This window comes from Somniosus microcephalus, chromosome 9, assembly GCF_052327205.1.
Source record: "Somniosus microcephalus isolate GS21.2 chromosome 9, FLI_Smic_1.0, whole genome shotgun sequence".
Classification (NCBI taxonomy): Eukaryota; Metazoa; Chordata; class Chondrichthyes; order Squaliformes; family Somniosidae; genus Somniosus; species Somniosus microcephalus.
In genome coordinates, this window is record NC_140995.1 from 37,336,211 (window position 1) to 37,360,344 (window position 24,134).

The 24,134-nt window shown below is 46.9% G+C and overlaps 1 protein-coding gene across 1 annotated transcript in view; it reads right to left on the reverse strand.

Annotated features, from left to right (window-relative positions):
- Positions 1-24,134, reverse strand: part of col21a1 (collagen, type XXI, alpha 1) — a 639,396-nt gene that overhangs the window by 111,036 nt on the left and 504,226 nt on the right. Inside the window, exons 21-22 of the mRNA XM_085996520.1 lie at positions 10,257-10,310; positions 3,186-3,257 (exon numbers count right to left, since the gene is read on the reverse strand). Of these exons, the coding sequence (XP_085852646.1) occupies positions 3,186-3,257; positions 10,257-10,310 (126 nt within the window). The remainder of the gene's footprint in view (positions 1-3,185; positions 3,258-10,256; positions 10,311-24,134) is intronic.

Consider the following 24,134-nt stretch of genomic DNA (forward strand, 5'->3'; position numbering starts at 1 on the left):
TAACAAGGCAAGGGAATACACAATGAATGGTAGCATCCTAGGAAGGACAGAGGATCAGAGGGACCTTGTTGTGCATGTACATAGATCTCTGAAGGCAGCAGGACAGGTAGATAAGGTGGTTAAAAAGGCATATGGGATACTTGTCTTCATTAGCCGAGGCATAGAATATAAGAGCAGGGAGGTTATGATGGAGCTGTACAAAGCACTAGTTAGACCACAGCTGGAATACTGTGTGCAGTTCTGGTCACCACACTATAGGAGGGATGTGATTGCATTGGAGAGGGTGCAGAGGCGATTCACCAGGATGTTACCTGGGCTGGAGCGCTTCAGCTATGAAGAGAGACTGGACAGGCTGGGGTGGTTTTCCTTAAAGCAGAGAAGGCGGAGGGGGGACCTGATTGAGGTTACAAAATTATGAGGGGCATAGATAGGGTAGATAGAAAGGAACTTTTCCCCTTAGTAGAGGGGTCAATAACCAGGGGGCATAGTTTCAAGGTAAGGGGCAGGAGGTTTAGAGGGGATTTAAGGAAAAACTTTTTCACCCAGAGGGTGGTTGGAATCTGGAACTCACTGCCTGAAAGGGTGGTAGAGGCAGGAACCCTCACAACATTCAAGAAGCATTTAGATGAACGCCATAGCATACAAGGCTATGGACCAAGTGCTAGAAAATGGCATTAGAATATACAGGGCTTGATGGCCAGCGCAGACACAATGGGCTGAAGGGCCTCTTTCTGCGCTGTATAACTCTATGGCCTAGAAATTCAGTGGCCTGCACCACCAGTTTGCGCCCAAAGAGGGCACTAAGTGGCTTTTGCGCCACTGGCCACACCTACCGCGATATTTAGCGGGGCGCTAATGGCGGCGTTAGCCTGTAGCGCTGCGCCGCCACCAATGACGTCATCGGTGTGCGCAGCGCCCCGCTATCGCCCCGATGGCCATATTTGGTCATGCCCGCCTCCTCAGCGCCGGCCGCAAATAGCGACCGGTACACAGGGGCCTACCTGTGGCGGTAGTGGCGTGAGTTAAGGTGGAGGTGCGGCCGGCCGCTTTTTCGGCACCCGCCTGCCCGCACCTCCATCCCCGGCCTCCTAACACCCCCCTCCCGCGGCATTGCCGGCTGTTTCCCGAGAGCCCGGCACTTCTCCTTGGTGCCGGGCTCATTTGCCGGCACTCGCGAGCGGGGATCGCGCTGTTGCAGGCACCTCCCCCTTAACAGTGGGAGGAAGGCCTGCAGTACCGCAGCGTGCCGTGCCGCAGCGTGTGGCGCTGCGGCCCTTAGCGCGCCGATATTCAGTTTCAGCGCCCCAAGCGGGGCGCGGGAAGCCTCGTTTAGCGGCCCGCTTCCATTTGGGGCGCAGAAACTGAATATCCGGATGGCGCAAGTGGCTCCGCACACAGCGGTAATTCCGGCACCCAGGCGAGCTTGGCGCCCCAAACTGAATTTTTAGCCCTATGACTCTATGACCATCCAAGACAAAGCAGCCCGCTTGATTGGCACCATTTCCTCCTTTTTTTTTCGGTGCGCGGGCTCTTTAATTTGCTCCGCGGCCCATTCAAATGTTTGTGCATGCGCAGTTTTTATCATATAAAAGCCGGTGCGTGGCCTGCACGGGACTGTCAGAGCACGGCGTGGCTGTGCAGCTTAACGGGAACACTGATTGGCACCCATCCACCACCATAAAGATTCACTCCCTCCACCACCAGCGCACCGTGGCTGCAGTGTGTACCATCTACAAGATGCACTGCAGCAACTCGCCACGGCTTCTTCGACAGCACCGAACAAACCCACGATCTCTACCACCTAGAAGGACAAGGGCAGCAAGTGCATGGGAACATCACCACCTCCAAGTTCCCCTCTAAGTTACACTCCATCCTGACTTGGAAATATATCGCCGTTCCTTCATTGTCGGTGGGTCAAAAACCTGTAAATCCCTACATAACAGCACTGTGGGAGTACCTTCACCACCTCCTGATTCCCGAAAGCCTTTCCACCACCTGCAAGGCACAAGTCAGGTGTGTGATGGAATACTCTCTACTTGCCTGGATGAGTGCAGCTCCAACAGCACTCAACACCATCCAAGACAAAGCAGCCCGCTTGATTGGCACCATTCCCTCATTTTTTTTATCAGTGCGCATGCCCTTTAACAGGCTCATTTAAATGTTGTGCATACACAGTTTTCTCATATAAAAGCTGGTGCGTGGCCGGTGCAGGACTTCAAGAAACTCACCACTACCTTCTTAAGGGCAATTAGGGATGGGCAATAAATGCTGGCTTTGCCAGCGATGCCCGCATCCTGTGAATGAATTTTTAAAACATATGGTGATCGGGAAGATTCTAAGCTCAGTTGCCAGCATGTTCCTGAGCTAACTGACTTCAGTGAGGGAGGCAGCAGACATGCTAAAATTTGATTCAGGTTAAAAATGGAAACAAATTTGCCAGGTTTCCCACTCTTGATCACTATTCAGTGACCCTACTAATGGAAATTTCATATATGTGTCCTCACCCAATGTGCACAGTCAGACTTGGATGTGATGCTCACATTGGATGATAGTCTGTTGACACTCAACACCTCGACGGACAGCTGGAGAGTGGTTAGCACTTGTGGAAAATGAGTCAGCATAAGTCAGTGCCCACGGGAGAGGAGTGGAGAAAATCAACCAAAATTGTGTCGTTCTTTGGATCTTTGATGAATGCTGTCACTGTAATTTAATGTAAAATTAAATACCGTACAATGGATCAAAGTCACATTTCTTGTAAAGTTTTCTGTTCCTTTCCAATTTCTTCCCTCCTCTGTTCTTGGAGGCGTTGACTTGGTACTGGGGTATGAATCCACAAACACCCTGGCTCAAATGGTCATTAATTGATGTGTGACCCCAACAGTGGGTGTTGCAAACTACTCATGCAGGAAGAGCCTTACAGGCAAGTTCAAGCTAGTCCACACATGCACATTTCCAACAAGGGTTGGTGGATAGTAATAGCAGGAACTCTGATTGATTTCTCCCCAATCCAGGGAAGCTGATGACTGCTCTGTCTGAGATTCACTAACTCAGCACAAACCAGGGTTGAACCTAGAACCATCCTGCTCTGTAAGGCTCAGCTGTCACCGGATAAACTTATTAAGCCATCAGGGAGCTTCTTGTGAAGATTATGACAGGACCATGAAATAAGAACAGAAACACTATACCTTTATTCCTTTCATTCCTGGCATTCCAGAATGTCCTGGCTGACCTGGTAAACCTGGTTCTCCTTCCGGCCCCTATGAAATAAAGAACAAAAACCATCATTTCACTTCTTAAGGAACTGCCATGACTAAACCAATCTCTTTTTATTCTCTCTTGTCCTTTTAGACCGCATTTTAGGCATTCAGTAAAGTCAAGCAGAATAGAAAAAATAAATATTTGTTACTGTCACGGTCAGATTGTGATTGTTCTGGTGCATGCTTATCTAAGCAAAAACCTTAAAAAGATTAGGTGATATCCAGCAAAATTAATGTTGAATAAAAGAAATATTCAATGAGTGAGCTTCGCTCATGCCTTACAACCTATGAGTCGTAATTGATCTCAGTAAAGTCTAACCACCGCCCCTTGACCATTGCCGAATCCCCCACTATCAACATCCTGGGGGGTCACCATTGACCAGAAACTTAACTGGACAAGCCAAATAAATACTGTGGCTACAAGAGCAGGTCAGAGGCTGGGTATTCTGTGGCGAGTGTCTCACCTCCTGACTCCCCAAAGCCTTTCCACCATCTACAAGGCATAAGTCAGGGGTGTGATGGAATACTCTCCATTTGTCAGGATAAGTGTAGCTCCAACAACACTCAAGAAGCTTGACACCATCCAGGACACAGCAGCTCACATTAAACATTCACTCCCTCCACCATCAGCATACCGTGGCTGCAGTGTGTACCAGCTACTAGATGCACTGCAGCAACTCGCCAAGGTTTGAGTACAGGAGTAAAGAAGTCTTACTCCAATTATATAGGGCCTTGGTGAGACTACACCTGGAGTACTGTGTACAATTTTGGTCTCCTTACCTAAGGAAGGATATATTTGCCACAGAGGGAGTGCAACGAAGGTTCACGAGATTGATTCCTGGGATGGCGGGATTGTCGTATGAGAAGAGATTGAGTAAACTAGGCCTGTATTCTCTTGAATTCAGAAGAATGAGAGGGGATCTCATTGAAGCATACAAAATTATTACAGGGCTGATAGGGTGGATGCTGGGAGAATGTTTCCCTTGGCTGAACCAGGGGCCACAGCCTCAGGATAAAGGGTAGGCCATTCAGGACTGAGATGAGAAGAAATTTCTTCACACAGAGGGTGGTGAATCTTTGGAACTCTCTACCCCAGAGGGCTGTGGAGGCTCAGTCATTGGGTATATTCAAAACAGAAGTCGATAGGTTTCTGACTAGTAAGGGCATCAAGGGATATGGCGATAGGGCCGGTGAATGGAGTTGAGGCAGAAGATCAGCCATGATCTCATTGAATGGCGCAGCAGGCTCGAAGGGCCGAATGGCCTATTCCTGCTCCTATTTCTTATGTTCTTATGTTCGATAGTGTTAAGCCTGTGGGTTGTATTGCAAATAATACACAGACTCCAAGATTAACAAATAAAACAGGCCTTTACTATTCAGAGGTTCGGGCGAATCTGCCCTAGTTAACGTATCACAACCCTTATATACTGGTGTGGTCACTATCGGTATTACAGTATACATGAGCCAACAAATAGTGCCACCCTAAAGTAGTGCTCTTAAAGGCGAACGGTTACATTCTATAGTTCCCTTAAAGGTAAACGGTTACATACACAACACTCCTCCCTTTTTAGCTTATTACTTACAGAATCCCCTTTAAACATACAATCTTCAACTTCATATAAACAGTTTACAGATATACTCTCGATGGAATCAACATCATATAACTTCATGTTTAACATAACATAATAACATATATAACTTCATGTCAAAACAGATCACAGATTCAGTCTCTGCGGAAAACAGTTCACATTGCTGAAGTGACTCATTCAATAGTCCTTACAGATCACAGATTCAGTCTCTGCGGAAAACAGTTCGCATTGCTGAAGTGACTCATTCAATAGTCCTTCCATGGATTTAACAGTTTGAACTTCCGAACTGATTTGGCTCCGTTCGGAGGGACCACGTGTGTGATCTGGTAGAGGTGATAATGGTTCAGATGGGTCATCTTCTGTTTCGACTTTTCCTTTTCTGCTTCTTGGAGACTCTCTGGGCTCTACTGTCAGCTGCCAGCTGCCTGCGCAGTTCCTCCTTCTCTGCCTCCTGTTTCCGTCGTAGAGCCAGCTTCACCCGATGTTCCGTAGACTTTTGGTGCTCCTCCATGATTTCTGCACTTTGGGAGTCGAAGTTACAAGCTGGGCAGGACAGGACATCGCAATATTCGGTGTAGTCCACCAGGTCATGGTAATATTCGGTGTCGTCCTGAGCTAGGTCAGCGAGAGGGTCGTCTATTTCCTCCATACCCAGCTGGACGTTAGCCAGCTCTTGTTCCAAATCCAGACATCTTTCCTGAAGAGACTTCTTCATGTGTACCTCTTCATCCAGCTTTTTCTGGGCTTTCAGCAAGTCGTTTACTAATGACCTCATTTGTGATTTTAATACTTCAACTTCCTTTGGAGATTGATTGATCGGACTATTCAATCCCTCTACCGGAGCAGCTGTTTCAGCGGTCTGTTGTTCTACCTTGACATGAGTCAGCGTACTTTTGGTATCCAAGGGTTGCTCTGCTGCCATCTTCTCAGTCTGTGTTGCAACCTCAGCTATTTCAATAACTTTTGAGAGCTCCAAACCCCTCTCCTCTTCCACCACTAATGTTTCATCTATGGATGGAATCTTTACCGATGAGGCAGCCTTGGCCTGGAGCTCATCAAACATTTCCTGCAGCCTTTGGACTTCTTGCTCATGTTCAACCTTTAGTTGTTCATATGCTTCTACTGAAACTAGCTTTTCGGGGGTTGCCAAGTTAATCCCCTCCAGAATTGTAGCCTGGGCCTGTCCATACTGTTCTTTCAACTTCTCACACTCTGCTTGTAAGGAGTCATAGAGAAGGACTGGAATAAAATCCTGGCTTCCTGAAGATTCCTCTGCAATTGGTTTTTTTGCAATTTCCTGTTGGCGTTCAGCCAAGGCTGTTATGCTATCTGCCTCTCGAAGTCTCACTGCCATCAATTCTTCTTTATTCTTGCAGTCTATCTCAGCCATTTTCCTTTTACTCTCATTTAACTGAGTGAGTAGCCCCTTATTCTGGGCTGAGAGATATTGCACCTTCTCATGTAGACCATAGCACTCCTTCTCTGCTCGACATAGCTGATTTCTGCTGATTTGGTTCTGTGTTTCAAGTTCCAACATCCTTTGCTTAGCTTCTTTCAGTTTCGCCTCAATAATCCCCTCTCGCAACATGTCCACATTATTCACATCAGGTAAAGAAGCGTTTCTCTTTTCCATGTCCAAGATTTGTTTCTGCATCTCCTTAAGAGCACACTGCGATTCAACTTCTCTTAACCTTGCCTGCACTAGCTCCGTCTCTAATTGCAGAACAAAATCCTCAGTGTAGCGTGGTTTGCCCTTCTGCTGTATCTCTAGATCATGCAAATATTCTAACTCCTGAACATCATAAGGGAGATGTGATCGGTAATTGGTCACGATGGCTCTATGGTCGCTCTCTGCTTTAGCCAGTAGGTTCTGTTGTCTTTCCAGACTCTCCCATTCGGTGTCATAGAACTTTTTCATTGTTTTCATCTCTTGTACGAGGCGGTAACTTAATTGTTCTAATTGTTGTTGTACTTTGAAATAACGTTGAGTTCGAGCCCGGTGTTCCTCCGTAATGCATATGTCTGTAGCTTGAACAGACTCAGAATTCTCTGTCTTTATGCACGCCATCGATTTTCCAACCTTGTTTTTCATACATAAGCTGGACTTATCGTCTTCCGGCTCGGAGTCTGAGCTGCTTGTCTGCACCGAGTCCTCACTCGTCATTGCTTGTAGGTAGTGCCATTCCATGTCTATTTTCTTGATCCACTCCCGTCCTAGAAGTGGTGGTCCTCCCTCAGGTAGTACGTACAAATTCATTCTTGGGTGTACTTTACCCCTATCTCTCACCTTGACTCTTATTTTCCCCATGGGGTATACGTTATGCCCCGTATATGTCCGTAATACGAACTTGGTATTTCTTAAGGGTATGTGAGAGAATAGCCGGTGGTAGTCCTTTTGGTTGATGACTGATACAGCTGATCCCGTGTCCAGCTCCATTCGTACTTGGACTCCAGCTATTTTTAGTGTGACCCAGATCGTCTGTAGATCAGTCACTTTACCCACATTGTGGATTCTCAGACTATCCAACTCCTGGCTGTTTGGGTCTGAGTCTGAATTTTGTTCGTCTGAACTCTTTTCAGCCACCTGATGTACCTTGTTGTACTTTCCTTGTGGTGGTGGCTTCCTTTGCTTGTTGGTCTTCTTTCCGGACCTGCATACCTTCGCGATGTGACCCAGTTTGCCACATTTCCTGCACTCCTGGTTCTTAAACCAGCACTGATTCTGGTCGTGCGTTGTCTTTCCACAACGGTAGCATTTGGAAGTGCTTGCAGTAATTTGATCCTTCAGCACTGCTACGATCTCTTCGAAGGTCTGGTCCACTGGTTTAACTGGTGCTATTAGATGTTTCAAGAGCCCATATGTTTTTGCTCCCATCGAATTTAACAAAGTTATTGCCTTGTCGTATATGGCTACGCAATATATTCCTATGCGTTCCACATACGTGGCCCAGTCTTCTATTTCAGCATTAAAATCATTAATATTTCCTCGCTTAGGCATCTTCTTCTCTTTCCGAGAACAGCACAAGTATTTCTTTACTTATTATTAATTTTCTTCTCTTCTTGAGAACACCACAAGTATTGCTTTACTTATTCTTATTTTTCCTCTCTTCTTGAGAACACACCAGCCTTTCTGAAAATTCTAATTAATTTTCTAAGATGGTGGTTTCCCGCTTCTGTCTTCTTCCCCAGCGGTTTTCCCGTGAAAAATGGCGGCTTTCCCGCGCTTCTCGCTCTCCCCGCCCACTTCAATGGCGGTTTTCCCGCGCTTGACGGTCTTCACCTGACCCCCGACGCTGTCTTTCAGCCCAAGTGCGGCCCTTATCTCCGCCGCGATCGATGGCCCGCGCTGTTCACCGCGGCTCTCGCGCCTTCAGTGTCTGCCGACTCTGCCCTACCAGCCCGAGTGCGGCCCTTATCAGGGATTGCGATCGATGGCCCGGCTGCGCCCCTCACTTCAAAGCGGCCCGGCCCTTATCAGTGGATGCGATCGATGGCCCGCACTGCGCCTCTCGCCCGAAGCGGCTCTCGGCCCTTATCGCTGGTGCGATCGCTGGCTCGCGAAGCGCCTCCCGCTCGAAGCGGCTCTTGCTCGCTCCCTCTCGGGTTCTGGCTCACCCGCTCGCGCGGCTCTTGCTCGCTCCCTCTCGGGCTCTCGCTCAGCGGATTCAAACGCCTCTCCCCGACCTCCCGCAGTCCGGCCCTTTCCTCCCCGGCTGCGGCTGATTCTTCGCGGGTTATTTAGTTATTTATTTATTTATCGCCACCGCGCCTTGTGATCCCGGTCGCTGTCCGGCCTTTTTCACCCCCTCGACCGTGGTGGTCACTGCCCTTATCCTCCGGATATTTTCCACACTTTCCCCTACTCACAGTCGTTGCGGTCGCCGGTTGCTTTCTTTTGTTAGTTGATCGACGCACTCCGCACCGTGGTAAAAGGGTAGTTGTGCCTGTTGCTGATGAACTTTCGTTGCTAGTCTGCTTCCTGTCTGTTGCTGCAGCCTCGTGTGTTCTTCCAGCAGCACGACGAAGGCGGTTGCCTCACTTCGACGCTCCTTAGTAGCTTAGGAAGTACTGTTGCCGCAGGGTACGATCGTCCTCGTCGCCATTGTTAAGTCTGTGGGTTGTATTGCAAATAATACACAGACTCCAAGATTAACAAATAAAACAGGTCTTTACTATTCAGAGGTTCGGGCGAATCTGCCCTAGTTAACGTATCACAACCCTTATATACTGGTGTGGTCACTATCGGTATTACAGTATACATGAGCCAACAAATAGTGCCACCCTAAAGTAGTGCTCTTAAAGGCGAACGGTTACATTCTATAGTTCCCTTAAAGGTAAACGGTTACATACACAACAGATAGCATCTCCCAAACCCACCACCTCTACCAACTAGAAGGACAAGGGTAGCAGGCACATGGGAACATCACCACCTCAAAGTTCCCCTCCAAGTTACACACCATCCTGACTTGGAAATATATCGCCGTTCCTTCATTGTCACTTGGTCAAAATCCTTGAACTCCCTCCCAACAGCACTGTGGGAGTACTTTCACCTGACGGACTGCAGCGGTTCAAGAAGGCGGCTCACCAACACCTTCTCAAGGGCAATTAGGGATGGGCAATCAATGTTGGCCTTGCCGGTGACGCCCACATCCCATGAACGAATAAAAAAAAAGTACTAGACAATCTTCCATGGCATTGGCCGGAAGACTAGCATGACAAATTTACAGTGTCATCAGTGGGCAGAGGGTGTAATTACAGTGTGACAAGTTTACAGTGTCACCAGTGGTAGGAGGATGTAATTACAGCGTGACAAGTTTATAGTATCACCAGTGTATAATTACGACATGACAAGTTTACAGTGTCACCAGTGGCTGTAGGTGTAATTACAGCGTGACAAGTTTACATAGGTAGTTTCCATTATAAATATGGACATGGGAATTTATAATGGGAAAATGTTGATATGGGAAAGCAATAAAAACATGAAAAGATGGTACGGACTGGTGCTGCTGGGTTCACTCAGTCTGATTGTGCTGCTGAAGTGAACTTGGTACATTTTGAAGTTTTAAAAAAGTGAGTAGTATTTAATGGATCCTTTCATAGCATAAAATAGATACACTAAATATTGTCTTTGTTAACAACACTGATGCTCTTTTACAGCTTAAAACATTTCTGATACATTTACACAGTAATTAGTAAAATTCCACACTTGTTTATAAAGTAGAAGTATGGAACTACTGAATACTTTTTAATTCACAATATTCAATTCAGAAATTCACCAAAACTGGTCTTGCTTATTTAATTTGCAGAAATGCTATTTGGTCCGCAAAATGTTAATCAGAGTTGGGTTTGGACAGAATAAAAATGAATAACAACTTATATCGTGATAAACTGTACAAATATGACCTTTTACCTTATTGCCATGTTGCCCTTGAATTCCTTGGAATCCTCGTTCACCTTTGTTACCCTGCATAATGAAGCAGACTGAGCCGTTTAATATTGCTATTTTATACATTTGTTTAAACTTTTAATGCATTAACAAATCGTCCTCAACAATCTACCTGTCGCATATGCATCTGTCCATGACAGTATTGGTAGCAGTGACCACCGCATAGTCCTTGTGGAGACGAAGTCCCGTCTTCACACTGAGGAGACCCTCCATCATGTTGTGTGGCACTACCACCGTACTAAATGGGATAGATTCAGAACAGATCTAGCAGCTCAAAACTGGGCATCTATGAGGTGCTGTGGGCCATCAGCAGCAGCAGAATTGCAATCCACCACAATCTGCAACCTCATGGCCCAGTATATCACTCACTCTATCATTACCATCAAGCCAGGTGACCAACCATGGTTCAATGAAGAGTGTAGAAGAGCATGCTAGGAGCAGCACCAAGCGTACCTAAAAATGATGTGCCAACCTGGGGAAGCTGCAACACATTACTACATGCACGCCAAAAAGCGGAAGCAGCATACTATAGACAGGGCTAAGCGGTTCCACAACCAACAGATCAGATCAAAGCTCTGCAGTGCTGCCATATTCAGTCGTGAATGGTGGTGGACAATTAAACAACTAACGGGAGGAGGAGGCTCCATGAACATTCCCATCCTCAATGATGGTGGAGCCCAGCACATGAGTACAAAAGACAAGGTTGAAGCGTTTGCAACCATCTTCAGCCAGAAGTGCCAAGTGGACGATCCATCTCGGCCTCCTCCTGAGGTCCCCACTATCATAGAAGCCAATCTTCAGCCAATTCAATTCACTCCACATGATATCAAGGAAAGGCTGAGCGCATTGGACACAGCAAAGGCTATGGGCCCCGACAACATCCGGCTGTCGTGCTAAAGACTTGTGCTCCAAAACTAGCCGCGCCTCTAACCAAGCTGCTTCAGTATAGCTACAACACTGGCATCTACCCGACAATGTGGAAAACTGCCCAGGTATGTCCTGACCACAAAAAGCAGGACAAATCCAACCCGGCCAATTACCGCCCCATCAGTCTACTCTCAATCATCGGCAAAGTGATGGAAGGTGTCATCGACAGTGCTATCAAGCGCCACTTACTCTCCAATAACATGCTCACCAATGCTCAGTTTGGGTTCCGCCAGGACCACTCGGCTCCAGACCTCATTACAGCCTTGGTCCAAACATGGACAAAAGAGCTGAATTCCAGAGGTGGGGTGAGAGTGACTGCTCTTGACATCAAGGCAGCATTTTACAGAGTGTGGCATCAAGGAGCCCTAGTAAAATTGAAGTCAATGGGAATCAGGGGAAAAGCTCTCCACTGGCTGGAGTCATACCTAGCACAAAGGAAGATGGTTGTGGTTGTTGGAGACCAATCATCACAGCCCCAGGACATCACTGCAGGAGTTCCTCAGGTCAGTGTCCTAGGCCCAACTATCTTCAGCTGCTTCATCAATGACCTTCCCTCCATCATAGGTGGGGATGTTCGCTGATGATTGCACAGTGTTCAGTTCCATTTGCAATTCCTCAGCTAATGAAGCCGTCTATGCCCGCATGAAGCAAGACCTGGATGACATTCAGGCTTGGGCTGATAAATAGCAGGTAACATTCGCGCCACACAAGTGCCAGGCAATGACTATCTCCAACAAGAGAGAGTCTAACCACTGCCCCTTGACATTCAACGGCATTACCATCGCCGAATCCAACGTCAACATCTTGGGGGGGTCACCAATGACCAGAAACGTAACTTCACCAGCCACATAAATACTGTGGCTACAAGAGCAGGTCAGAGGCTGGGTATTCTGTGGTGTGTGACTCACCTCCTACAAGGCACAAGTCAGGAGTATGATGGAATAATCTCCACTTGCCTAGATGAGTGCAGCTCCAACAACACTCAAGAGGCTCGACACCATCCAGGACAAAGCAGCCCGCTTGATTGGCACCCCATCCACCACCTTAAACATTCACTCCCTCCACCACCGGCGCACCATAGCTGCAGTGTGTACCATCTACAAGATGTACTGCAGCAACTCGCCAAGGCTTCTTCGACAGCACCTCCCAAACCTGCGACCTCTACCACATAGAAGGACAAGGGCAGCAGGCGCATGGGAACACCATCACCTCCAAGTTCCCCTCCAAGTCACACACCATCCTGACTTGGAAATATATCGCCGTTCCTTCATCGTCGTTAGGTCAAAATCCTGGAACTTCCTTCCTAACAGCACTATGGGAGTACCTTCAACATGCAGACTGCAGCGGGTCAAAAGGCAGCTCACTACCACCTTCTCAAGGGCAATTAGGGATGGGCAGTAAATCCTGGCCTTGCCAGCGACGCCTACATCCCAAGGAAATTTTTTTTTCAAATGTGGGAAAATAAAATGGACAACAATATTGGCAAACAATGATGTGGACCAGCAATGGGAAACATTAAAAACTGTGTTGAACAGAGTCCAGGAAAAATATATTCCGCTAAAAAACAAGAGCAAACTAAAAACTAATGAGACACCATGGATGAATAAAGACATAAGGGAAAAATTGAGGGTAAGGAAAGAGGCATACACTAAGTACATGGACAGTGGAGGAAAGCATGACAAGACAGAATACGAAGAGATTATGAGAGAAGTAAAAAAAACAATTAGGAAGGCAAAGAGGAACTATGAAATTAAATTATCAAGGAACAAAATAGCAAAATATTCTACAGGCACATAAATAAAAAAGGAAAGTTAGGATGGGAATAGTGCCACTAAAGGATGGACAGGATAAAATCACAGGCAGCGATAGCAAAATGGCAGAAATATTAAATAATTACTTTGCTTCAGTATTTACCAGGGAGACAGATCAGGTGGACATGTCATCGGAAGATGACATTAGAAATGATATAACCACATTTAAAATCAAACTCAAAGGGGATAAAACCTCTGGTCCGAACGGATTACATCTGTGCATTTTAAAGGTATCTAGGGAAGAAACAGCAGAGGCACTATTACACATATATAATAATTCATTAGAAGAAGGTGTAGTGCCAGAGGATGGGCAGATAGCTAACATTATACCTATATTTAAAAAGCGAGATAGAACATATTCGGGGAGCTATAGACAAACAACAACAAAAACTTGTATTTATATCGCGCCTTTAACATAGTAAACATTCCAAGGTGCTTCACAGGAGTATTATAAGACAAAAATTTTACACCGAGCCACATAAGGAGAAATTAGGGCAGATGACCAAAAGCTTGGTCGAAGAGGTAGGTTTAAAGGAGCGTCTTAAAGGAGTAAAGAGAGGTAGAGAGGCGGAGAGGCTTATGGAGGGATTTCCAGAGCTTAAGGCCTAGGCAACAGAAGGCACGGCCATCAATGGTTGAGCAATTATAATCAGCGATGCTCATGCGGGCAGAATTAGAGGAGCGCAGATATTTCACATGGTTGTGGGGCTGGAGGAGATTACAGAGATGGGGGGTGGGGGGCGAGGCCATGGAAGAATTTGAAAATAAGGATGGGAATTTTGAAATCGAGGTGTTGCTTAACCGGAAGCCACTGTAGGTCAGCGAGCACAGGGGTGATGGGTGAACGGGGCTTGGCGCAACTCAGGACACGGGCAGCCGAGTTTTGGATGACCTCAAGTTTACGTAGGGTAGAACGTGGGAGGCCACCAGGAGTGCATTGGAATAGTCAATCTAGAGGTAATAAAGGCATGGATGAGTGTTTCAGCAGCAGATGAGCTGAAACAAGGGCGGAGATGGGCGATGTTGTGGAGGTGGAAATAGGCGGTCTTAGTTATGCCATGGATATGTGGTCGGAAGCTCATTTCAGGGTCAAATATCAAACCAAGGTTGCGAACAGTGTGATTCAGCCTCAGACAGATGTTAGGGAGAGAGATGGAGTCAGTGGCTAAGGAACGGAGTTTGTGGCGGGAACCGAAAACAATGGCTTCGGTCTTCCCAATATTTAATTGGAGAAAATTTCTGCTCATTCAGTACTGGATGTCAGACAATTTAGAGACAGTGGAGGGGTCGAGGGAAGTGGTGGTGAGGTAGAGTTGGGTGTCGTCAGCCTAAATGTGGAAACTGACACTGTGTTTTCGGATCATGTTGCCAAGGGGCAGCATGTAGATGAGAAATAGGAGTGGGCCAAGGATAGATCCTTGGGGGGGACACCAGAGGTAATGACGCGGGAGCGGGAAGAGAAGCCACTGCAGGTGATTCTCCGGCTACAATTAGATAGATAAGAATGGAACCAGGCAAGTGCAGTCCCACCCAGCTGGACGACAGTGGGGAAGCGTTAGAGGAGAATGGAGTGGTCAACCATGTCAAAGGCTGCAGAGAAGTCCAGAAGGACGAGGAGGGATAGTTTACCTTCATCACAGTCACAAAGGATGTCATTTATGATTTTGATATGAGCCGTTTCAGTACTATGGCAGGGGCGGAAACCTGATTGGAGGGATTCAAACATGGAGTTGCGGGAAAGATGGGCACAGATTTGGGAGGCGACAACACGTACAAGGACTTTGGAGAAGAAAGGGAGGTTGGAGATGGGGCGGCAGTTTGCAAGGATGGAGGGGTCAAGGGTTGTTTTTTTGAGGAGAGGGGTGATGACGGCAGATTTGAGGGAGAAGGGAACAGTAACTGAGGAGAAAGAACCATTAACAATGTCAGCTAACATGGGAGCCAGAAAAGGATGTTGGGTGGTCAGCAGTTTGTTGGGAATAGAGTCGAGGGAGCAGGAAGTGAGTCTCAAGATGAGCGTGCAGAGATCATGAGGGGAGATCGGAGAGAAACTGGAGAAAGATGCGAGTTCAGGGCTAGGCAGGGAGGAACCTTAGAGGAAGTTTGGCCCGGTGGGCTAGGGGAAGGAAGGGAAGTGGCAGAGGCAGCTGAACGGATGGTCTCAATCTTAGAGACAAAGAAGTCCATGAGCTCCTCACACTTGTTGGATGGAGGTGAGGATGGAGGAGGCAGGGAAGAGGTGTTTAAGAAGATGGCTAGCAATAGAGAATAGAAGCCGGGGTTTATCTTTGCATTCCAGAATGATTCTGGAATAGTGAGCAGTTTTGGTAGACGAGAGCAGGACCCGATAATGCTTTATGTGGTCCAGCCAGATCTGGCAGTGAATGGCTAAACGAGTTGACCGCCATATCCGTTCAAGTCTGCGTCCCTTGGACTTAAGGGAGCAAAGGTGAGGGCCGTACCGGGGGAACAGCCAGGGTGAGAGAGAGTAATTGTTTTAATAGGAACTAGGGCATCAAAGGTGGTGGTGAGGGTGTGGTTGAGCAGATCAGTAGTTGCAGAAATGTCATAGTGAATGAAGGGCCAAAGGCTGGACAGTTGGGATTTTGTAAGTGCAGTTGTAAGAGAGTTGGGAGTGAGTTTTTTCCAGGGGTGGACACAGAAGGAAGTAGGGTTGTGGGGGCGGGGAAGGGGGCTGTGGGTGGAGAGCGATACCAGTCAGCTTAACATCAGTGGTAGGAAAATAATGGAATCCCTACTAAAGGAGACAATAGAAAAACATCTAGAAACCAAAAATATAATAATGAATAGTCAGCATGGATTTCAAAAGGGAAAGTCTTGCTTTACCAACCTCATTGAATTCTTTGAGGAGGCAACAGAGAGAGTAGACAATGGTAATGCAGTAAAGGCAATTTATCTAGATTTCCAAAAGACCTTCGATAAGGTACCACATAATAGACTAATGAATAAGATCAGTGCATGCGGAGTCAGGGGACAAGTAGCATAATGGATAGCTAGCTGGCTGCAAGATAGAAAGGAGAGAGTAGGGGTAAAGGGTAGCCATTCAGAGTGGCAGAAGGAGGAAAGTGGGGTCCCACAAGGATAAGTGCTGGGACTACTCTTGTTCACAATTTAAATTAATGATTTAGACATTTGAATCAAAAACACAATTCCTAAATTTGCAGATGACACCAAATGGAGGGGATAGTCAATACTGAGGCGGCCTGCAACAAATTACAAGAAGACATTCATAAACTTGCAGAATAGGCATATAATTGGCAAATGAATTTCAACACAGATAAGTGTGAGGTATTATATTTTGGTAAGAAAAATAAGGAGGTCACATATTATTTGGAAAATAAGAGTCTAAATGGGGTAGAGGAGCAAAGGGATCTCGGAGTACAAATAAACAAATTACTGAAAGGAGCGACACAGGTTAATAAGGTCATAAAGAAAGCAATCCAAGCACTAGAGTTTATTTCTAGAGGGATAGAATTGAAAAGTAGAGAAGTTATGCTAAACTTGCATTGAACCTTGGTTAGATCACATTTGGAGTACTGTCTACAATTCTGGTCGCCATATTATTAAAAGGATATAGAGGCACTGGAGAGGGTGCAAAAAAGATTTACAAGGATGATACCAGAAATGCCTGGGAGAGTTCAAAAGCAGCGGGAGCGGAGCAAGAGTGCCAAAGCCCGGGAGAGTTCAAAAGCAGCGGGAGCAGAGCGAGAGTGCCAAAACCCGGGAGAGTTCAAAAGCAGTGGGAGCAGAGCGAGAGCGCCAAAACCCAGGAGAGTTCAAAAGCAGAGGCAGCACACTGAGATACAAAGGTGTAAAGAAGTAAAAAGTAATCGAAGTGTGACGTCACCAGAAAGCAGGTAAGTGGATTGGTTGGTGAGTATTTTTCTATTTCTCACTTTTTTTCCAAACTTGAGCCTCTAAATTTAAGTGCCTTGGTGTAGATTAAAAGATATAAGTGTTCCAAATTTTAAAACTAATTAATTAATTGAGATGGGAGACCAGGCAATGTGTTGTTGTTGTTGCATGTGGGAGCTCGTGGACACCATTGAGGTCAAGGGCGATCACATCTGCATGCAAATGTTGGCTGCTCAAGGAACTTCGGCTCAGAGTTGATGAGCTGGAGTCCAAGCTTCAGACACTGCGACACATTAGGGAGGGGGAGCGTTACCTGGACACTATGTTCCAGGAGGCAGTCATATCCACTAGAATAATTACTTCCAATTTGGCCCATGGTCAGGGACAGGAGGGTGTGACTACAAGTGATGCAGGTATTGGGATCCAGGAGGTAGTGGTGGAGGAGCCTCAGCCCTTGGCCTTGTCCAACAGGTATGCGATTCTTGCTCCCTGTGTGGACGAGGCCAGGGACTGCAGGGAGGATGAGCAAACTGACCACAGCACCGTGGTACAGGGAGCCATTCAAGTGGGGGGAGCAAAAAGAAATGTTGTAGTGATTGGGGACAGTATAGTGAGGGGGATAGATACTGTTCTCTGCAGCCGAGAGCATGAGTCCCAAAGGCTATGTTGCCTGCCCGGTGCCAGGGTTAAGGACATCTCCTCTGGGCTGGAGAGAAATTTGGAGTGGGAGGGGAAAGATCCAGCTGCCATGGTCCACGTAGGTACCAATGACATAGGTAGGACAAAGAAAGAGGTTTTGCTGAGAGAGTATGAGCAGCTAGGGGCTAAATTAAAAAGCAGAACCACAAAGGTAATAATCTCTGGATTACTACCTGAGCCACGAGCAAATTTGCATAGGGTAAATAAAATCAGACAAATGAACGAGTGGCTCAAAGACTGGTGTGGGAGAAATGGGTTTCGATTTGTGGGGCACTGGCACCAGTACTGGGATAAGAGGGAGCTGTTCCGTTTGGACGGGCTTCACTTGAACCATGCTGGGGCTAAAGTCCTGGCAAATCGAATAACTAGGGCTGTAGAGAGGGTGTAGCAGTTGCGCAGACTCCATGGATTTTTAGATTATGAACATATACCTTTATTAAAAACTGGAAAGGCTGTTTGGGGGGGAAGCAGTGAAAAAACACTTAAGCTGAAGGTGGCTCACATTGTAAAGTCTGTGGGTTGTACAGTTAATAACGACACAGACTTCAGGAGTAACAAACAAACAGGTCTTTACTATTCAGAGGTCAGGGCGAATCTGCCCCAGTTATCCTGCCACAACACTTATATACTGGTGTGGTCACTGTCGGTATTACAGTATACAGAAGCCAAACAAATAGTGCCACACCTAAAGTAGTTCTCTTAAAGGTGAACGGTTACATTCAATAGTTCCCTTAAAGGTAGACGGGTACATACACTACAATCCTCCCTTTTTAGCTTATTACTTACAGAGTCCCCGTTAAACATACATATCTTCAACTTCATATAAAACAATTTACAGATATAATCTCGGTGGGAACAGTTCATAGATTCAGTCTCTGATCTTGACTCGTTCCGAACAGCATCTCTTTGGTGTAGCCGGTTCACATGGCTAGCGTGACTCCTCCATAGCCTTTTTCTTGACGTAACAGCTTGAACTTTCGTCCTGTTGAACCAGCAGTGCGGACTTTTACAACCAACTGGCTGTCTTGATAATTTCTGTTTTTTCAACTAATTTAGCTCCTTTCGTAGTGTCCCGCCTGAGATGGTAGAAGTGATAATATTTTAGACGGTTATTATCTTCTGCTTCTTCTTTTTCTTTTCTGCCTTTTTGAAACTCTCGGAGCTCCTTTCTCGGCTGCCAGCTGTAGCGCCACCAACTCTCTATGTTCCTTAGACCTTAAGTGCTTCATCCGGATTTCAGCACTTTGGGAGTTTTCATCACAAACTGAGCAGACCAGATCCTCGTAATATTCAGTGTCACTCAACAGGTCATGGTAATATTCGGGGTCATCCTGAGTTAGGCCAGTGAGAGGCCCTTCTACTTCCTTCTTATCCATCTGGACGTTAGCCGACGGTGGTTCCTTCCCTAACCATCTTTCTTGAAAAGACTTCTTCAAACATTCATATTCATCCCGCTCTTCCTGGGTTGTCTGCCATTCCTTCACTACTGACCTCATTTGTGAGTTCAATACCTTCCCTTCCATCGGGGATTGCGTTATCAGGCTATTTAATCCTTCTACTGAAGCAGCTGTTTCAACATTCTTCTGTTCACATTGACGTGATTCAACGAACTCTTCATAGAGTAAACTGTAATACAAAATCTGTGTTGCCACCTCAGTTATTTCCGTAACTTTTGGGAGCTCCGAATTCCTTCCCTTTGAAGATTGAAGCTCGTGTTCCCATTGTGGAGTCTTGTCTCTCAGCATGTGAAGGAGTTGGCTGACCATTAACTCTTCCACGGGGACTCTGTGGATCAGAGTCTTCTCCATTTCATCCACCTTTCCCTCCAATGCTTTCACCTTCCTTTCCTCTTGTACTTTGGTTTCAAGCGCTCGAAGAAGTTGCGCCTTGATGCTCCCTAGCTCATGTTCAGGGCCCATTCTTACAGTCTCTGTGTTTCTTACAGTTCCCTTTCCTTCCACTGAAAGGATTCCCAGTTGAATTTGTTCTTCAAGTCGTCGAACCTCGGCCATTGCCGCCTCATATTTGACTTGGGTTTCCTTCAATATTTTTATGAGTTCTTGGACATCTTGTCTTTCATGTTCTGCCATGTCTTTCACCTCTAAATTCTCATCTATGGATGGAACTTCTACCGATGAGTCTGTCTTGGCCTTGAGCTCATCAAGAATTTCCTGCAGCCTTTGGACTTCTTGCTCATGTTCAACCTTTAGTTGTTCATATGCTTCTACTGAAACTAGCTTTTCAGAGGTTGCCGAGTTAATCCCCTCCAGAATTGTAGCCTGGGCCTGTTCATACTGTTCTTTCAACTTCTCACACTCTGCTTGTAAGGAGTCGTAGAGAAGAACTGGAATAAAATCCTGGCTTCCTGAAGATTCCTCTTCATTTGCTTCTTTCGCAATTTCCTGTTGGAGTTCAGCCAAGGCTGCTATGCTATCTGCCTCTTGAAGTCTCACTGCCATCAAATCTTCTTTATTCTTGCAGCCTATCTCAGCCATTTTCCGTTTACTTTCATTTAACTGAGTGAGTAGACCCTTATTCTGGGCTGAGAGATATTGCACCTTCTCATGTAGACCATAGCACTCCTTCTTTGCTCGACATAGCTGGTTACTGCTGATTTGGTTCTGTGTTTCAAGTTCCAACATCCTTTGCTTAGCTTCTTCCAGTTTCGCCCCTATAAGCTCCTCTTGCAACATGGCCACATTATTCACATCAGGTAAAGAAGCGTTTCTCTTTTCCATGTCCAAGATTTTTTTCTGCATCTCTTTAAGTGCACACTGCGATTCAGCTTCTCTTAACCTTGCCTGCACTAGCTCCGTCTCCAATTGCAGAACAAAATCCTCAGTGTAGCGTGGTTTGCCTTTATGCTGTATCTCTAGATCATGCAAATATTCTAACTCCTGAACATCATAAGGGAGATGTGATCGGTAATTGGTCACGATGGCTCTATGGTCGCTCTCTGCTTGAGCCAGCAGGTTCTGTTGTCTTTCCAGACTCTCCCATTCGGTGTCATAGAACTTTTTCATTGTTTTCATCTCTTGTACGAGACGGTAACTTAATTGTTCTAATTGTTGTCGTACTTTGAAATAACGTTGAGTTCGAGCCCGGTGTTCCTCCGTAATGCATATGTCTGTAACTTGAACAGACTCAGAATTCTCTGTCTTTATGCACGCCATCGTTTTTCCAACCTTAGTCAGTGAGTTCATGTTAACCTTGTTTTTCATACGTGGGCTGGACTTATCGTCTTCCGGCTCAGAGTCTGAGCTGCTTGTCTGCACCGAGTCCTCACTCGTCATTGCTTGTAGGTAGTGCCATTCCATGTCTATTTTCTTGATCCACTCCCGCCCTAGAAGTGGTGGTCCTCCCTCAGGTAGTACGTACAAGTTCATTCTTGGGTGTACTTTACCCCTATCTCTCACCTTGACTCTTATTTTTCCCATGGGGTATACTTTATGCCCCGTGTATGTCTGCAATACGAACTTGGTATCTCTTAAGGGTATGTGTGGGAATAGCCGGTGGTAATCCCTTCGATTTATGACTGATACAGCTGATCCAGTGTCCAACTCCATTTTCACTTGGACTCCAGCTATTTTTAGCATGACCCAGATAGTTTGTAGGTCAGCTTCCTTACTCACATGGTGGATACTCAGACTACCCAGCTCCTGGCCGTTTGGATCTGAGTCTGGATTCTGTTCGTCTGAACTCTTCTCAGCCCCCTTGTATACCTTGTTGTACTTTTCTTGTGATGGCTTCCTTTGGTTGTTGGTCTTCTTCCCTGACCGGCATACCTTAGCGATGTGACCTAGTTTGCCACATTTCCTACATTCTTGGTTCTTAAACCAGCATTGATTCTGGCCATGTGTTGTCTTCCCACAACGATAGCATTTTGTTGCACTCGAGGTAATTTGGTCCACCCCGAGTGCCGTCGCCTTTAGTTGCATTTCCGCCGTTCCTTTCGCTGCGGCTTCGTGTGATGCGGCTATAAGGACAGCCCTGTCAAGTGTAAGGTCGTTCTCTTCGAGTAGGCGCTTTTGCGTCCCTTCCTTGGACAATCCGCCTACGAACTTGTCTCGCAGTGCCTCTGTCAGATTCCCTCCGGACTGGCAGTATTTCGCTAGCCTACGCAGTTCGACCAAGTATTCTGCGTTGCTTTCGTCTTTCCGTTGCGTTCTTGCATAGAATTTGAATCGTTCAGCCAACATCAACGGTGTGGGGTTCAAGTGGTCCTTCAGAACAGCCACAATCTCTTCGAAAGACTGATCCACCGGTTTAGCTGGTGCTAGTAAATCCTTCAAGAGCCCGTATGTCTTTGCGCCCATCGAGTTTAACAATGTTATCGCCTTGTCGTCTTCCTCTATTTTGTTGGCTTCACAATAGATCTCGATGCGTTCCACGTACGTGGCCCAGTCTTCTATCTCAGAATTAAAATCGTTAATATTCCCTCGCTTAGGCATCTTCCTTTCCTTGGAGCAGCACAGTATTTCTTTAAGTATTATTTATTATCTGTTTATTTCTAAAATGGCGGTTTTCCCGCGAAAATGGCGGTTTCCCGCTCTTCCCTTCTCTCTCTCTCTCTCTCTCTCTGCCCACTTCAATGGCAGTTAAGATGGCGGTTTTTCCCGCGAAAATGGCGGTTTCCCGCTCTTCCTTTCTCTCCCCGCCCACTTCAATGGCGGTTTCCCGCCTCTGTCGTCTTCTCCGCCTAATGGCGGCTTTCCGCGTTTCTTCCTGGTGGAAGGGGTACGCTTTCCCCACAGCGGGCAGGTTCAGCCGCTGGGCTGGCTCTCGCACAGCTCCCCTTACTCGGCTCTGTCTCTCTCTCCCGCCCGCACGGCTCTACCGGCGCTGGGTACACCCCGTTAACGGAGGACAGTTCAGCCGCTGGACTGGCTCTCGCGCAGTCTCTCTCTCCGTACCCGGCTCTGTCGCTCTCTCCCCCGCACGTTCGGTTCTACCGGCTCTGGGTACCCCGTTGGTGGAGAACAGTTCAGCCGCTGGACTGGCTCTCGCGCAGTCTCTCTCCCCTTGTTCGGCTGTGTCTCTCTCCCACTCCCGCACGTTCGGTTCTACCGGCTCTGGGTACCCCGTTGGTGGAGAACAGTTCAGCCGCTGGGCTGGCTCTCGCGCAGCCTCCTTTGCTCGGCTCTGCCTCTCCCACACGCTCGGTTTCAGCGCTCCGCGGCTTCGTCGCCGCCCGGATCTTTCCCGCCGATCGCGGTCCGGCTGTCACCCGACGCCGTTGGACCCGACTTCTGACCGGCTCAGCTCCCCCTCGACCGAGGTCGAGTGCTCTGCCCTTATCCTCCGGATACTTCTACACCTTCCCCTACTCACAGTCTCTTCGGCCGCCTTGTTCCCTGCTGATCGGCTCACTCCGTACCGTGGTAGAAGGGTAGTCAGTGCCTGTTGCAGACGGAGGCTTTTGTTGCTAAGTCTTCCACCTTTCTCCTGCTGCAGCCTCGTGTTTTCTCCCAGCAGAACGACGAGGGCGGTTGCCTCTCTTCGACGATCTTCTTGCTTTGGTAGTCTTGCCGCAGCTAGGGGCTAAATTAAAAAGCAGAACCACAAAGGTAATAATCTCTGGATTACTACCTGAGCCACGAGCAAATTTGCATAGGGTAAATAAAATCAGACAAATGAACGAGTGGCTCAAAGACTGGTGTGGGAGAAATGGGTTTCGATTTGTGGGGCACTGGCACCAGTACTGGGATAAGAGGGAGCTGTTCCGTTTGGACGGGCTTCACTTGAACCATGCTGGGGCTAAAGTCCTGGCAAATCGAATAACTAGGGCTGTAGAGAGGGTGTAGCAGTTGCGCAGACTCCATGGATTTTTAGATTATGAACATATACCTTTATTAAAAACTGGAAAGGCTGTTTGGGGGGGAAGCAGTGAAAAAACACTTAAGCTGAAGGTGGCTCACATTGTAAAGTCTGTGGGTTGTACAGTTAATAATGACACAGACTTCAGGAGTAACAAACAAACAGGTCTTTACTATTCAGAGGTCAGGGCGAATCTGCCCCAGTTATCCTGCCACAACACTTATATACTGGTGTGGTCACTGTCGGTATTACAGTATACAGAAGCCAAACAAATAGTGCCACACCTAAAGTAGTTCTCTTAAAGGTGAACGGTTACATTCAATAGTTCCCTTAAAGGTAGACGGGTACATACACTACACACATAACCAGGTTGCATTCGTATGGTAACGAACTGTCCTTGGGAAAAATGGCCCGAGAGGCCCACTCCCAAGTCTTGAATAACGAAGCTGGCGACTCATTGTTTCTGGAGAAGATGAGCTCGTTAAGTTAATCGGCTGGGAGATCGAAATGAGATCTAAACCATTCAAACCTGGGAGGAAACCTGGAAACCATTTCCCTGAGGCCATGTGTCCATTAAAACCACAGACAGCGGTCTGTGTATTAGAGAGCAGTTTGGATAGCTCTCTCTCTCTCTCTCCTGCCCTCCACACAGCAGAACGTCAAGAGGAGCTGAGCCTTGCTCTTCCAACCGAGATGGACTTCGACTAAGGCT